The sequence below is a fragment of the Quercus suber genome, unplaced genomic scaffold, assembly GCF_002906115.3.
Source record: "Quercus suber isolate HL8 unplaced genomic scaffold, Cork oak 2.0 scaffold_249, whole genome shotgun sequence".
NCBI classification, from domain to species: Eukaryota; Viridiplantae; Streptophyta; class Magnoliopsida; order Fagales; family Fagaceae; genus Quercus; species Quercus suber.
In genome coordinates this window covers 370,878-388,920 of record NW_027069705.1, presented here as the reverse complement: position 1 = coordinate 388,920, position 18,043 = coordinate 370,878, and the positions used below count along the sequence as shown (strand labels likewise).

General features: G+C 39.8%; 1 protein-coding gene across 1 annotated transcript; it reads right to left on the bottom strand.

Moving 5' to 3' along the window:
• Positions 1–16,873: 16,873 nt before the first annotated feature.
• On the bottom strand, positions 16,874–17,494 carry LOC136070650 (uncharacterized). Its single transcript, XM_065780878.1, has one exon. The coding sequence runs from the start codon at positions 17,492–17,494 to the stop codon at positions 16,874–16,876; it is 621 nt and encodes a 206-aa protein (XP_065636950.1).
• Between the last annotated feature and the right edge of the window lie 549 nt (positions 17,495–18,043).

Sequence of the window (18,043 nt, the reverse complement as noted above, 5' to 3'; positions counted from 1 at the left end):
CTTAGGGTCCGTTTGTTTCGGGTGAAAACGTTTTCAGGAAATGGTTTTACGGAAAATAGTGTGTTTGGTTGTTACTTCAAATTTGGTCAAACTGAAAATAATTTCCGGTTGACCGAAAATTATGCCAAAATCGGGTGAAAACGTTTTCAGTAGTCATTTTCACTTCAAATAAAATTTTCCGGAAAACAGACCAAGAGAACGAAGAGAGAGAGACAGAGAGAACGACCAGAGCAAGGCGAAGCAGACCCAGACCCACGAGCACGCCTTCAGCCACGACGAACCCAGATCACGGCGAGCACGCCTTCACCCACGACGAACCCAGATCACGGCGAGCACAGACCCAGACCCACGAGCACACCTTCACCCACGACGAACCCAGATCACGGCGAGCACGCCTTCACCCACGACGAACCCAGATCACGGCGAGCACAGACCCAGACCCACGAGCACGCCTTCACCCACGACGAACCCAGACCCACGAGCACGAGCACGAGCACGACGAACCCATCGCCTCCTCGAGCTCGCCGATCCACCCATCGCCTCCACGCTCTCTCATCCTCGATCTCTCAATTTGTTTTGTTTTTTTTTTTTTTTTTTTAATTTGATTGTTGTTGTTGTTTTTTGTTTTGGATGAACTGATTGTTGTTGCCGGAATTTATTGTTGTTGTTGTTGTTGTTGTTGTTGTGTTGTGTTTTTGTTGCCGGAATTTGTTGTTGAATTGGTTGTGATGTTGAAATTTTTTGTAAAAATTTGTTTGAATCTGAGAAAGTGTGAAAATTTTCCGGAAAATAGCATTTTTAGAATACATCCAAACACATAAAAATATTTTCCACAATAATTTTCATAATTCAACCAAACACTTAAAAATATTTTCCTTTTCCGGAAAATAGCATTTCCGGAAAATACATATTTTCCGGAAAACGTTTTACACGAAACAAACATAGCCTTAAGGCTCCTTAAAACACCACTATAAGGCTCTCGAATTTTTTTTTTTTTTTTAATTTTCAGTTTGTTATAACTCGATTGTCCAAAAATCGAGTTTTAAATTGAAACTTGATTTTTAGAAAATCGAGTTTCAAAATAGGGGCATTTCCTTAATTAGTTTGAAAAATGGGGCAAAATACTAGATTAAAAAAGAAAAAGAAAAAGAAAAGGGCAAAGTCCCATTTTCTCCAAAAGTATTCTACATGATATGCAACAGATTTGGATGACTATATTCTAGTGTTCCTTTGGGATGCCTCTTCTTGTTGAAGAGTGATTTTAGATGATCATCCTCGCCCACAAGCAGCTGCCTTTAACCCTAGGGTAGGAAGATTGTGATTAGGATATCAGACTTAAAGCTATGGAAATTGGGTGTGGGTCTTTTGTCAAAATGCATGGTCTTAAAAATTGATTTAGACAGTTTATGATAGGCTTGAATGGGGATTCATTCAGGTTTTGATGAGAACATTGAAAAACCCTAATTTAGCTCCACCTAAGATAGCCAAATTTGGTTGACAATCGACATTATACATTCTCACATATAAGGGGAAGGTCATAATTTGCAAGAATATTCTATGGTCTTAATAAGAGGAGGCAGGGTGTTTCCCTGACTATATATGGCTTTTTCAATGAAAGAAATTTTCTGCTCATTATACAACAAGCAAAAGATAAGGGATTTAGGGGGATATTTGTAGACTAGCACAGTGAGGGAATAAAATATAGTAAGTTAGCACGAGTGTGAAAGGTATTTGCAAACTAGCATCTCAAGTTTTAAAAACTTGAGTTCCATATAAAACTCGTGTTTTAAAAACTCGCTTCCTACTTGCTAAGTTGGACATGTTTATGCCACATAGATATTGAGTTTTTTACACTTGATTTCAAAGAACTACAAACCTAGGAAAACAAGAAAACCCAAAACAAAGAAAGAAGAAAGAAGGAAACCCAACAGAAAGAAAGAAAGAAAGAAGAAGAAGATCCACAGCAAAGAAGAAGACCCACGGCACACAAACCCAGTCTCCATCAAGCACATCCTGATCGTCGATCTACGGTACAATTCACGATCTTCATCATCGAGCAAATGATTTGAACAAATTACACATAACTCATAAAGATGTGAATGATTTGAAAGAAAAAGCTATGAAAGGGAGATGAAATTAAATGATATTGGAGAGGTTACCCACTGAAATTCCATTATCCTGGCCACAAAACCCTAGTTTTAAAAATTTTTGTTTACCATTTAAGCGCCACTAATTCAAAAAAAAAAAAAAAATCCACCCACTGTTTTGCCTTCCCCCCAGTAATAAAAGAGTAAACCACTTCTCTTCCCACCCACTATAAATACTGAGTTTTTCCCACTTTGCTTTTACTCTTCAAAACCCAAACCCCACTTCAATCTATTTACTTCCACTACTTTCGGGAGAATGAAATTTCAATGGAATTTCAATGAAAACACAATAGTTTTGTTTAGGTCTTCTTCTTCTTCGTGGATCTCTTTGTCTTCTTGCACGGTTAGTACCAACTGGAACTTGAGTCTTAGAGACTCGAGTTCTACGTGGAATTTTTATCCATGTTACTAAGTCAGAAGTCTGGAACTCCAGTTTTTAAAACTTGATTTGCTATTGAACTTGAGTTTTAAAAACTCGAAATGCTAGTTTTCCACTTACTTTTGCACCTTGTCAACTAACAAAATTCTTCTAATAATAAAGTTAAATGGAAAAAAAAATTCGGGGATTTAGTGGTGTAATGTTAAGAGGTCATGGTTCCTTAGTCATCAAGTTTGAAAAAGCTCTAAAACTAGAAAGGATAGCATGTTGTTACAACCCTCATTCTTCTAAAATAAAAATAATAAATAACTACCCCCATTGAATTATTTGGTCCCACTTTCTATCAATTGGATCAAGGATGGAAAGGAATCTATAACTTCTTCACTAAGACCTAGAGTAGCTAAGTGAGGAAGTAAAATTAATCCTTGTTCATACATGAACTTTTCTAGTATGAAATGAGCCACTTCCTCTTGAATCCCAGCAATGCTACCATTTGAGATCCGATCATCATCAAAACTCAAATCTTAAGCCTAGATCCCAAATTCATCAAACCCATAATAATCAACCCCAGCCTTGGTTCAAGATCAAGCCTTGCTCTGCAAATCAAAAGGTGATGTCCATTGTTCTTCTTGCATAGTCGTGCTCGCTTTGCAAATCTAATCGGGTTTGATTTACCAATCGCCATTCTCACGCTTATCTTGCATGACAATTTTTTATATGTTGCAAATCTTGTGATGACTAGAGATAGGAGGAAGTTAAGGTGCTGAGTTATAATTTTGATACGGTAATGGAGGTGGTTGTTGAGATTATTGCATTGGAGGCATATTATGCTTGTGTGTGGATTCTTGAATAAGTACTTGTGTTGAATAGTGGGAATTAGGCTGAAGAAGAGAGGAGATTGGGTTTTGAAATGGGGAAAAAAAGATTTGGGTGTTTGTTTGCTTAAAGAACAAAGGATGTGGATTTGGGTTGAGTTGATGTTTGTTTGCTTAGAAAAAAAAGGAAGGATCATGAAGAAAAAAAAAGACAAATAATTATAAGAAACGAATGAAAAATTATTGTTTAAATAAAATAGAATGTATAATAGATAATCTAATGTATGGTATTTTGAAAAGTGGTTAAGCAAAATAGAAAAAGTAAGTTCTTATGTTAAAATAGACATAAATTTTTACACAAGCAAATGCGAATGCTTTGAAGGCCCCAAAGTCGATTTACAAAACATTGACAACAGAGTCAAGATTGCCTAAATGTTGGAGAAAGAGAAGGCAATGCTTTGAAAGATGTATGAATTCCGAAGCATCTAATCATAATTAGTAGAGAAAATGTGGATTCCAACTTGCTCTTGAATAAATTGGGTTCAACTTACACTGATCATTCTCTTAGTTGCAAACAATCATTCAAATTATGAGCACTACTAGAGATGCAAAATTATCACTAGATGAATAAATTGGAACATCACTTTCACATAAATCTACCACTATAATGCATCAGTCACAATAAACCACATGAACAATTGTGAAAAAATTTGTATCATTAGATTTATTGTTCAATTATTGATCTTAGATGTTCATCTAACTAAATTTTTGAACCAGTAAAAAAGATCAAGCTCTCTCATTTGGATGTATTATAACTTCTGTCAAAGCAATGAACATTTTTCATAATAGCAACATTACTATCAAACACATTACAAAACTGGTTTGGCCCCCAAATAGTCATTGTTAATCAATGGAGAGTAATTCAAAACTTTAGTATCAGCTAACTAGGGAAATCAATTTTATCTCAGCTGCACCCTTGACAAAACCCCTTTGATAAATAATCTCCTTTCACAAATTGTCCTTTAAACAATAATAAGCAGGCATTAGTCACTGATATATCATCCAGCAAAAATTGGAAACTAAACACCAAAACTAGTAACACCCAAAATGATGAAAGCTAATGAAAACAAGATTTGCCTCTTTGGTACCAACACAACCGAAAATTCAATTTGGAAGACTGTAATCAACTAAATGAAATAGGGTTTTTACAACTCAAAGCCAAAACTAATCCACTTACTCAACGATCTCCTTCACATTTTCATAAAATATAAATTCACTCAAAATTTTGACCACCAAAATGATTTCACGGTACATACCTAGGAGAAATTCAAAAGGTCAAGGATTGGAAGTAGTTTATGATTGCAAATCTAAGGTCCCTGCTCATCTGAAGGATGATGATTAGATTAAGCAGGCTGTTCTTCTCCATTTCCATCAGCCTCAGAAGGGTGATCAGGTGGAGGTGGTTGTTCACCCTTTTCACTGTCCTCTAGCTGGAAATTGATGGGGAACTTTGTGACCCTTGGTTTGTCAGATAATATGTTCCTCTGAACCCTATCAATTAAGACATTTGATGGAGGTTCTCTCAGTTGCTCATCTTCATAATCGTTGTTCACAAAGTAGCCCACTCGGACAAATTCTTGACCCAGATAAGAGCATGTCAACAGAAGCACTGTCACACTGATAATATCTTCTTCACGAATTTTTGATGGGTCTGGCGGGTCTGCCTGCGCCCTGCAAGTCCAACAAAAGTATAGGTCAAGCTTGATTCCATACACAAATCCAAAAGAAACAGACGGTACGAGGAGCCACTGAAGATTGCCAGTAAAATGAAACGATAGTTCCCCACATTGATTGGCCCAACAAGCACACTCTCTAGTAGTTGGTCATAAGTCTCATCCTCAGCAGATCCCACATAGATTAGTTTCAATTCCAAATCTGTACCAAAATAACAAAATGATGGTTGTTACCCACGGATAAGGCAGCCCATAAGTCAGTCAACAAAGAATAATAAAATAACTCATATAACGGGAAAGAAAATTGAACAGATCAAACTTCCAAAAAAGCACAATCTAGTGCCCACTTTGTTAATATCAAAGTGTGATATTATGCAAAAGTGAAACAGAAATCCTATAACACATAGAATCCTTAGTAAACATCTTATAGCTATCATCCATTATTGGCACTCCGTCCAAAAATTACAGTTGTAGGGATAGAGTTGCAACCATCCTACACAACTATGAGGTTACTAAATCCTCCATCTTCCAATTTTCCATGTCATATAAACTCACCATATGCTTAAACCCTTAAGAAACCATCAAGTACACCGAAAATTCCTCTTGCCATCAAAATATGCAATCCAAAACAATATAGATAAAAGATTCATCGCTGAAGTGTTATTTCCAAACACCATCTATTTACAATTAATAACAAATGCTGATCCACCAAGATACAAAATCTTCCTTTTTTACGTGCTAGCTTGGGCTCAAAGTATTTAATGCAAAGTTTTTTAGCTTCACAATTTACTAAAAGGGGGTGTTTAGTTCGCCATAATATGTCCTTAATGTGATACACATTACCTTAATGTGACATTAAGGTATTTAGTTCATTTGATTTTTTCTAATATTATCGTAATCTAAGGTTACAAAATATGTCACATCACCTTCTTAAATGGGTATGATCTTACACTAGCCGCAGACCCACCCATTACGTGGGAATATATAAATATTTTGTAATGGGGTGTAATATATAAAAAGTAACAATTACTTTAAGTAGTATTTTTTTTTTTTAAGACTTCTACAAGTATTTTTTATCTTTTCATTTGTACAAAGTACAAATATATTTTGTATGTTTGATTAAAAAAATTTTTAAGGTGAACTATATTTATCTCACTTTTGTTGTAATGTGTTATATTTGATATACGACTAAATTTTATAAGTTTCAAGTTTATTATTCAAATTTCTCATGTCTTAAGGAATAATGAGATTATCATTATAAGGACACAATTTGGGTCCCTATCCCAAATAATGGATGAACTTAGGCCCAAAAAGTCCAATACAATAAATTTGTAGAGAGTGGGCTGGAAATTTAGGCTTTAATGAGTTGGACAACAAGTAAAGTGAATTCAGATGACAAGAAAAGAAAGATAGACTGATTTAATCCAAAGAAAATCATCCTCAGCACAGTTCGAGGAAATCGGCTCTTTTATATTTCTCTCAAGTTTAATTACAAATTCAATCCTTGATTGCTACAATGTTTTTCTCTTAATTTCTCGATCCCTCTTCTCAGAGTATCCCTTCCATTTTATACTATCTTTACCTTTCATCTCCACCTTCCACATGCAAATCAAATTGTTGGTGTTGATCCTTATCCCGTTAGCACCTTCCTAAAGTCTTTAAGTCGTAACTGTAAGGCTGAAAGTTACTATTCAGGTATCACTTCCTCATTAATGCGGCCAAAGAGTTAGCTGCAAAGCATTTAACGCGGTGGTAACAGCTTTCCCTTGAGATATTTCATGACTTTCTTCTATCATGTTCTTTCCTGATACTTATCCTTATTCATGGAATGATCCAGAATGTTACTCTTGATGGCAGACCACACCCTCTAACCTCGACTTTACTCAGCTGACGAGGGATTCTTTCTCGAACCACCCTTCTGGAAGACTTCAATCAGATTTCTCTTCTTCACTTACTAACACGGATCCTTATGAAAGAGCTTACCCATCCTTGGATTAGGCCCCTAGCCCAATATATACATAAATATGGGCTCTTGGGCCTATCACCCCTACAATAGCCCCTCGAGATTCTTCTTTCTGGGTCCTCAAAAAGAAAGGAGGATTTCGATGTAAAAATAGTTCCTCCGCGCCCATTTTACATCACCTCTAACGATACAAATACTCTTTTTAACCGCTTAAGGCCCGCTCCTGACACTTCAGCATTCGAGATTCCCCCTCATTAAATTTTTATGACTCCATGTTTCCCACGTTTTACGATGTGATGCAGATCCAATGGCTGAGGATTTTGCTAGAACCCAGGTGGGAATTTTCCCGCTTGTAACTTTCTTTTCTGATATAAATACTACCCAAATCAATCATTCATCTCACTTTAGAATTCATTTCACTTTAGTGCTCATACACTGAACCTGCAAACTTACCCAACTCACTTGTGCCCTCACAAATACCAAGAGACTATCCGAGGAGAATTTTCTTCTTTCTGTAAGTCTTCATAAACCTTTTCACTTTATTTTTCCATACAATTTTCTGTGCACACCCAAAGAAGGGGTTAATTGGCCAATCCTCACTTAGGCTCACAATCTATTTTTGAGGTGGGCCTTGGATTTCCTACTTTGAGTGGTTCCTTATATAGAGACTCAATGAAACTACTTTTCCCTTTGAATTAACTCGCTCCTTCTCTTTCTATTAACACTCCACTAGCCTGATACACTCCTGCTTTCTCTTTCCTTGCCCTTAGTTTCTTTGTGAATCTTTCAACAACCTTTTCTCCTTTCTAGCTTCTCTTATTTATAGCCTAATAATTAGTGGGAAGCTATGATTATTCCTATGGTTAATGGTATAGAAGGTCCAATGTTATTACTGTTAAGTGGACGTTTAGTTAGGAGTGGAGTGTGGTAGGAGTGGCATTGGAACTGGTTCCCACTTCAGTATAAATGCTTGGTAGCGGTACTTCCCAAGGCACTACAGAGTACCCGAAAAACATCACCTCGAGCAATTGCCTCCTTGCTCAGGCAATGGTTTTTCGAGTATGGCCCAAGTGGCGAAGTTAGGTGTGTGCCAATTAAGGTTATTGAGCCTTGAGGCAGCGTGAGACCTGGGCCTGTAGCTATTTTGGGCTTGGGCTTGGGCCTTAGGCAGAAAAGGTTCGATGTCATAGGCCACACTGTTGAGTCAGAATCCAAGGCCCAAATGGGTCTAAGTGTCACAGTGCCATACATTTTCTTTTCTTTGTGTCTTTTCCTCCTCGACTACCCTTACTTCCCTCAATCTTCTTAGTTACTCCAAACCTTTATTAGGAATGGGTAGATTTTCCCATCTAGTAGACTTTGAGGATGGTTTAGAGAAATTTAGGGCACAATATAGGATTCCTCCAAGAGTAGCCATTAGGTATTGTAAGGAGAGAGAATGGCATGAAAAAAGGCAAGAGCGAGAGGTGGTGATTGCCTTTATAGAGGGTGGGATGAGGATTCCTATGGGCACCATCGCTAGGGACTATCTTAGGGCCAATAGGTTAGCTCCCACCCAATGTACCCTAAACATGTTCAGAATCTTAGGGGGTGTAGATGCCCTTAACGAGAGAATGGGTTTAAACCTCACTCACCATGACATCAATTGGATTTACAACCTCTATCACCTAATGGGGCAGGGGTATTACCTAAAATCTAGGTACCTCGAGGTTAGGCTCATCCAATGCCTCCCCAATTCCAACAAAGGCCTGAAAAAAGACTTCTTATTTGTATCAAGGGAGTGACACAATGGCCTCCCCTGTCTAACAAGAGAGGGGAAATCAGGTGGGGTTCTAGGTCTAGGTTTATGATTTCATAGTTACACCCTTTTCTTTTTCTTTTGTTTGTGTTTGTACATGAAATTTCCTTTGATTTGCATTATTCTTTGCTAATGATGTTTTTTGTTTCTCTTAATGGTTTTGCAAATAAGAACGCAACCATTCCTAACTTCAATCTTGTGAACCAGGAGAGCTTGGACAAGATCTTGAAGGCCGAGGTGTTCGTTCACACAAACGGCCAATTGAGCACAGCCCATTTAATCTTGGACTACATCCCCATCTCGAAGAGTTTCTAGCTGCCGAGGTGCGTAATCAGAGCAAAGGACCCTCGCCTACACCAAATCAGTGTTGCTGCTCCAGGCTTCCTCATCATTGGTTCTATACCAAAAGGCATGCTTACCACCAATCCTATACCAGAAGGCATTCCCAGGGTAGCATTACCATTCCAACATACTGCCGAGGAAGTAGCCACATCATCGCAACCGGCTACCATGGAGGAAGAAGAGGAAAGAGACAAAGAAGTGGTTAAGGTGACTGACTCTAAAGACAAGTTTGCCATTTTTAACCAGCCACTGTCTCTAAAGCTTCAATTCGACGATTCTTGCCACTCTCCTTCAATCCAAGTAGGCAGCATACAAGAGGGTTTCTCGGCTCCTAAAGAGATGGGGATTCAGCGCAAGCCGAGATCAACTCTCTAGGAGCTGCTGAAGTCCCAACCTGGGGGGAAGTATACCTAGAACAGGCTTCCCACCCCTCCATCCCCCCCCCCCACCTGTCCGAGCTAATCCCACCAACCACAAGAGGAAGAGGGATCAAAAAGGCAAGGAAGTGGTGGAGACAGGAAGAACCCATCCCTCCCAGGAGGACGAGCCCCAGAAGGGGGCCAAATAGCCCAGGGGCATGCAAACGAGGTCATCCAGTGAGCGTGAGAAAAGGGTGACTAGCAAGTAGCAGCACTAACCTGGGCCCTATCCTTTGTGCTAGATGGCCCTCCCTGCCAAGTGATGCCTCAATAAGAGATTTCCAGGGGGGCAAGGCGGGCTATGTGGCCAGTTCGGTGGAGCAGGCCCTGTTGCTGCCAAAAGATATGGCTGACTTCAGATCTATGAGGAAACATGAGGTGTTCCTCGGTCTAAAAAAGGACCTTGCAATGGTAAGTCCTTTAATTCCCTCTCTCTTTTTCACTTATTATATTTTTATTTTTATTACTCATTTCTCTTCCTTTGTTAAATGTTTCTCTTTTTGGCAAGCTATTTAAGCCACGTACAGGGCCAAGGAGATGGTGAATTACTATCACCGTCAAATGAAGGAGAAGGAGAGAAGACAAATAGCGACCATGGATGCTTTCCACGTGGCCAAAAAAAGCAATCAAGAGCTTAAGACTAAGCTAACCGAGATGGAAAGGGATAAAAGAAGTGCCGAGGCTGCCTTGGACAGTGTTGAGAGGCAGGCTGAAGGTCAAAGGGTGCTCATTTGCCAGGCCAAGGAGCTACTGGCCACCTCAAAAGAGCAGATCGTCGCATTAAAGAAGAAACTGGAGGAGATTGAGAAGGCCAGAGATAAAGCTGAGCAGGATGGCTACAACAATAGGGTGGCAGAGACTGAGGAAGCCCTAAGGACTGAAGTCTTGGGGGTATGTAGAAACCACTAACTCCAAGTATGGAATGAGGCCCTCAACCAAGCCAAGGTTGAGGCCTCTTCTAAACTCAGGAGGGCAGAAAGTGTATAATACCCCTTGCCATTCGTGCCTCCTTCTCCACCAGCTCTAAGGCAGACACTCCTCCCAAGGTGGAAAATCCCAAGAAGAACAACATTGACAAGGTCCCTCCCTCCTCTGGTAGCCCTCCAAAAGTGGCCGAGTAGCCTGGGGTGACCAGAAAAGAAGCTGAGATGACTAAGGGAGTGGCCGCTGATGCCATCAAGCCCCCAGCTGCTCCCCTAGATCCCATCAAAGACAAGGAGGCACCCAGGATGGAGATTGTTCTTGCAACTCTTCCATTACCTGCCAAAGGTGACCCTAAAGGCATAAACCAGGGATCCTCGGAGGTTGCAGTCTCCCAGTCCAAGGCTTTGTCCAAAGAAAAAATTGTAATAAAAAAGAAGTAGTTTTAGAAAAGTTTTTCCTTTTTATCTCTTATTTTTATTTTCAAAACTTGTAATCCAGTTTGACCTTTTGTAAGCAATTTACCCTTTTTTAAGGCTCAAATCAATGATAATTTACAAGTTTTTCCTTCATATTTGTGATATTGATATTGATTCTAACATAGTTTCTATTTTATCTAACACTTAACTAACATGGAAATGAGATACATCTCCATTTATTTTCTACATAAGTGGCAGCATAATTAACCCACCTTATATGATCAGCAACAAGCTAAGTTAAATCTGCTAAGTTCCTTGTCTTGGCAAAGTACAATTTTGACTTTAAAAACATACACATTAATGTAGCATGCATACAGGTTTAACTCTACTCAATCCTCCACTCATTAGTAAGTTCAAAGGACAAAAGGAGCAATTAATTCTCAAACAGATATAGATATTCCAGTAAATGCTTTAAGTGATGCTCATGAGCATTTTTTCTTTAAACATGTTTCCACAATGAAGACCTTTGCCATGTAAAGTGGCTAACTCCATTTGACACTCAAATATTTAGTAAATAGTACTAACTTACCTCAGGCATGTAGTCCGAGGAGCCAGGTATGGTTAAGGCTTTGTTTTTATACTTAGCAGAATGATAGGAATTATTGACTTACCCAAAGCATGTGGTCTGAGGAGCCAGGCATGATTAAGGTTCTATTTGATACTTAGATAGATGTTAGGAAGTATTAATTTACCAAAACATGTGGTCCAAGGAGCCATGCATAGCTAAGGTCCTTTTTAATACTTAGAAAAAATTATTTAAAATTTCAATTTACCTAAGGTATGTGGTCCGAGGAGCCAAACATAACCAAGGTTCTGTTTGATACTAAGAAAAATAACTGGAATATTAATTTACCCAAAGCATATGGTCTGAGGAGCTATGCGTAGCTAAGGTTCTGTTTAATACTTAGAAAAATTATTTAAAATTTCAATTTACCTAAGATATGTGATCCAAGAAGCCAAACATGACCAAGGTTCTGTTTGATACTAAGGAAAATAACTGGAAATATTAATTTACCCAAAGCATATGGTCTGAGGAGCTAGGCATGGCTAAGGTTCTGTTCTGTTTAACACTTAGATAGACGCCAGGAAGTATTAATTTATCTAAAGCATGTGGTTCAAGGAGTCAGGCATAGCTAAGGTTCTGTTTAACACTTAGATAAATGTCAAGAAGTATTAATTTACCTAAAGCATGTGGTCTGAAGAGCCAGGCATAGCTAAGGTTTTGTTTAATACTTAAAAAAATTATTTAAAATATCCATTTACCCAAGGTATGTGGTTTAAGAAGTCAGGCATGACCAAGATTCTGTTGATACTTAGGAAAATAACTGGAAGTATTAATTTACCCAAAGCATGTGGTTCGAGGGGCCAGGCATGGCTAAGATTCTATTTAACACTTAGATAGATGTTAGAAAGTATTAATTTACCCAAAGTATGTGGTCCGAGGAGTTAGGCATAACTAAGGTTCTGTTTAATACTTAGAAAAATTATTCAAAATATCAATTTACCCAAGGAATGTGGTCCGAGGAGCCAGGTATGACCAATGTTCTGTTTGATACTTAGGAAAATAACTGGAAGTATTAATTTACCTAAAGAATGTGGTCTGAAGAGCTAGGCATGGCTAAGGTTCTATTTAACACTTAGATAGATGTCAGAAAGTATTAATTTACTCAAAGCATATGGTCTGAGGAGCCAGGCATAGCTAAGGTTCTGTTTAATACTTAGAAAAATGATTCAAAATATCAATTTACTCAAGGTATGTGGTTCAAGGAGCAAGCATGACCAAGATTCTGTTTGATATTCAAACCAATAATAGAACGCATGACGCATAATATAATAAACCAAAATATGGTAAAGAAGGATTTCATTAATAATAATACATTCTCAAGTTGTTTACATTACAAAGGCGTGGTACAAAAATTTCATCTAGATCTTCAAGATAGTATGCACCTATTCCAGCCATTGATGTGATACGATATGGCCCTTCTCAGTTGGGTCCCAATTTTCCCTATACTGGGTTCTTTGCAGTTCCCAAAACCTTTCTTAAGACCAAGTCCCAAGGCACTAGCAGCCTTAACTTTATATTTGAATCATACTCTTGTTTGAGCTTGTGTTGATAGTATGCCAGCTAAACCCGCATTTTCTCTTCGCTTTTCAATCAAATCTAAACTTTTCTCCAATAGCCCATAATTGTTGCTCAAAGTAAAAGAGCTTGTTTTCAGCGTTGGAAATCTTGTTTTTAGAAGAATCATAGTCTCGGCCCCATAAGTCATCAAAAATGGCGTCTCCCCAGTAGACTTACAAGGTGTAGTCTGATATGTCCAAAGGATGTGTGGCAACTCTTCCACCCACTTTCCCTTTGCGTCATCCAATCTCTTTTTTAGCCTACTCACTATGACCTTATTGACAGCCTCGGCTTGTCCATTCCCCTGTGGATATGTCGGGGTGGAATATCTATTTATTATGCCCAAGTCACAACAATACCTCCTGAAGGCTTTGCTATTAAATTGAACACCATTGTTAGAAATGAGTGTACGAGGGATTTGAAACTAAGTGAAAATATTTTTCCAGATAAATCTCTTGGCATCCATATCTCTGATATTTGCTAGTGGTTCAGCTTCAACCTATTTGGTGAAGTAATCTGTGCCAGCCAGCAACTGTCTCTTATTCCCTGATGCCTTAGGGAAAGGCCCTACAATATTCAAGCCCTATTAAACAAAAGGCCAAGGACTAGATAGAGGATTAAACACTCCTCTAGGTTGGTGAATATTTGGGGAAAATCTTTAGCATTGATCACATTTCTTTACATACTCTTGTGCTTCCCTCTATATATTTGGCCACCAATATCCTTGAGTGAGGGCCCTATGAGACAAAGATCTGCCCCCTATGTGGCTTCCACAAATCCCTTCATATAATTCCTCCAGGAGTAGTTCAATAGCTTCAGGGTATATGCATAGCAAATATGGGCTAAAAAAAGATCTCTTATACAACTTTTGGTCCTTGGGCAGCCAAATCCGAAGAGCCTTTCTCCGTATCTTGTCGGCCCGAACTTACTCTCGGGCAAGATGTCTTCTTTAAGGAATAGCACAATGGAATCCATCCAGCTGGAACCCACCCTTATTTGATGAACATGAACCACATTTTTCCCTACCTCAGTGGGTTTACATAGGTCCTCTACAAGGATCACCCGAGGTAAACTTTAGGCCGAAGAGGTTGCTAGTGTGGCAAGAGAGTCAGTATGTGTATTTTTACTTCTAGAGATTTGTGACAAATTAAAAGACTCAAATCCAAACTATAAGTGTCTAACTTAGTTCAAATATTCCTGCATTCTAAAATCCCTAGCTTCCAACCAGCCTTGAATCAAAGAATATCCCCACTGCTTTTCCACCCATTTTCTGAACCATGTTCATCCCTACCAATAGAGTTTCATATTCAGCCTCATTATTTGTGGTTGAGAAGCCTAATCTCAAGGATTTCTCAGTTGTGATCCTCTCAGGAGATATCAGAACTAGCCCTAATCCAGATCCTCTGTTGTTCGCTGCATCATCAACGTATACCTTCTAGGACAATGGTTCTTGTAAGGAGATTGCACCAACCAATTTTTCATCCATATTCTGCTTCTCTACTTTCTCTTCTAATGGGGTTTCAACAAACTCGACCACCAAATCAACAAAGACCAAACCCTTGACAAAGGTGCGAGGCATGTACTTGATATCAAAAGCCCCTAGGATCATACCTCACTTTGCAATCCTCCCTATGTAATCAGCACTCTGAAGTAGAGATCTAAGCAGGAGCTAGGTTAGGACAACAACTATATGTGATTGGAAGTAGTGGGGGAGCTTACGTGCAGCATGCACCACTACCAAAATGGCCTTTTCCAGTTGTAGGTAACGGACCTCGGCCCTCATGTAGTGATTTGCTTACATAATAAACTGGCCTCTGCACACCACTATCAACTCGTACCAGCACCAAGCTCACCGCATGGGAAGCCACTACAATATAAGCAAACAAAACTTTATCCACCTCAAGTCTAAATATAATAGGTGGCCGAGAAATGTATTCCTTCAACTACTAGAAGACCAGGACACACTTCTCAATCCATTCAAATCTCTTCCACTTATTTAGCAACTAAAAGAAAGGCTTACACCTGTCTATTGATCGAGAGATGAATCGGTTTAGAGCAGCAGTCATCCCTGTTAGCTTCTGGACCTCTTTGGGGTTCCGAGGTGGCTACAAATTGCTGGTTGCGTTAATCTGACTAAGATTGACCTTAATTCCATGGTGAGTAACCATATAGCCCAAGAACTTTCTTGAACCAATACCAAAAGAACACTTAGAAGCATTAAGTCGCAGCTTATGTCTCCTCAAGATTTCAAAGATATTCCCGAGGTCGTTAACATGCTCAGATTCCAACTTACTCTTTACCACCATATCATCTATATAAATCTCAATGTTTTTTCCTAACTGTGGTTTAAACATCCTGGTCATTATCCTCTTATAAGTAGATCCTGCATTCTTCAGACCAAAGGCCATCACCTTATAGTGGTAATTCCCAGTAGGGGTGATAAAAGCTATCTTCTCCCGATCATCCAAAGCCAAAGGTATCGATGGTACCCTTGAAAGGCATCCAGGAAGCTCATCTAAGAATGGCCCACAGTGGCATCCACCAACTAGTTAATCCGAGGCATGGGAAAGGGGTCCTTTAGACAGGCTTTGTTCATGTCTGTGAAGTCTACACTTAGTCACCATTTCCCTTTTTTTTTCATTACTATCACTGTATTAGCCAACCATTCAGGCTAAAACACTTCTTTAATAGCCCCAGCCTGCTTAAGCTTGTTCACCTCCTCCTTGGCAGCATCAAAATGCTCTTTAGATGAGTGCCGAGGTGGTTGCTTCCAAAGGAGGACAGCTGGGTTGACATTCAGATGATGGCAAATGAAGTCTGGATCAACCCCAAGAACTTCTCCGGATCACAATCTATAGCGATTTCCTCCAAGCTCTTACACTTTGCCTCTTCTGACGCCACATCCGTAGATAGGACTGGAATCCTTGATTGCTATGATCCCCCTTTAACAGAGGCCGAGGACTCAGCCGCAGGCTAATGCGTACTTGCAGCCATGAGGCATTGCCTAGCCAAGGATTGACTCCCCACAAGCTCTTCAATCTAGTCCCCCGAGGGATACTTCACCTTTAAGTGTAGAGTTGAAGAAACAACTCCTAAGACATGAAGCCAAGGTCTGGCCACAATGGCCGTATAGAGAGAATATGCATCCACCACAATGAAGTCTACCACAACCACTTCTGAACCTACTTGCATAGGCAGTCTAATCTGACCATTTGGGATGACAACTTCCCCATCAAAGCTTACTAAAGGTGAATCATAGGCTGTCAAATCCTCGGGTTTTAGGTTCATCCTTTTGTTCAAGTCAAGGTATATGATCTCTACACCACTGTCCTGGTCTACCATCACCTTCCTCACATCATACCCTCATATTTTGAGGGTGACCACCAAAGTATCAACGTGTGGTTAGATGGTTCCAATCTTGTCTTCGTCCGAAAAACTCAGCACTAATCGAACCTCTACTCTACCCCTCTTTGGCTCAGAATTAGAGTCCTCGGTTGGTAGCCGAGCTACAGATATCACCCTAGAAAGATGAGAACCAGTTCTCCCAAGTGCAGTAAAGATGACAATAATTGTGCCCAAAGGGGGCCCTAAAGAATATTTGGTCTCCTTGCCCGTTGGGCTGATACAAAAACTGTTGTAACCTTCCTTCTCGGACCAGTTACTCTAGATAGTTCCACAAAGTTCTACAATCCTCGGTGGTACTGGTAATGAAGACTTTTGTTGTGCCTCATGAGGTTTCCTCCCATTTTTTTTGGTCATTTGAAGTACTGCCTCATAGGCTCATTCTTGATTTTCTCCAAAACTTGATGCACTAGCTCCTGGAACACCGTGTTTACCACTTGAGGAGCCACAGACCTAGATTGCCTAGCAAAATCCCTTTGGGGCCTACTATTGTTGTATCTATCTGACCTGAAATCTCTAATCTCCTGAGGGATAACCTTACCCTTCCCCTTGCCTTGCTGTTGGTCTTCCTCAACCCGCTTGTATTCATCAATGCGATCTATAAGCCGACATACACTCCTTACCGGCTTCTTGGTCAAGAATTTTCTTAAATCATGCTCGGTAGGCAGGCTGACCTTAAAGGTCCTTATAGCCACGTCATCAAAATCCCCATCAATCTCATTAAACATCTTCCAATATCTGTCTGAGTACATTTTCAGGGTCTCACCTTCTCGCATAGACATGGACAACAGAGAATCTAAGGGCCGAGGAACCCTACTGCACATAATAAAACAAGACACAAATGCTCGAGTGAGCTTCTTGAAGGAGTCAATAGAACCTTCAACCAAACCATCAAACCACCTCATTGCCACAGGCCCCAAGCTGGATGGGAATACCTTGCACATCAAGGCCTCATTCTTAGAGTGTACAGTCATTCTCTAGTTGAAGTGACTTACGTGCTCCACAGGGTCTGTATGACCATTGTACATGGTGAACGTGGATTGGGTGAACCACCAAGGAAGTCTCCTACCCTAAATCTTGCGCGAGAAAGGTGATCTAAAAATTTGGTTGAGTGCCCTGCTCATCGCATCATTTCCTAAGCCTTTGGGAGATGAGTGTCTGTTTCTGTGCCCATGGTGATGGTCCTCATTATACGAGAAAGACTCACTAGAGGGAGTCCTCAACTTGGGCCTATAACTGTCATCTTCTTCCTCACCGAAAGAAGAAACAGACCTTGAGGGAGTTTTTCTTTGTTATTCACGACGTTGGTCAATCTCCAGCTGCATGTTCCTAGCATTCTCCTCATAAGAGACGTGGCTGCCACCTCGAGACTAGTATAGGTAGTGTGCACACTTCCCTTCCAGTCCCTTTTTTGTTCAAGATCACAGAAGTGATCCTAACACTGAGACCCCATAGATACTTCCTGGTTTGGACCTAAACCTACTATCGTTGAACGTTGGACTCACTATCACACTAGAAATTTC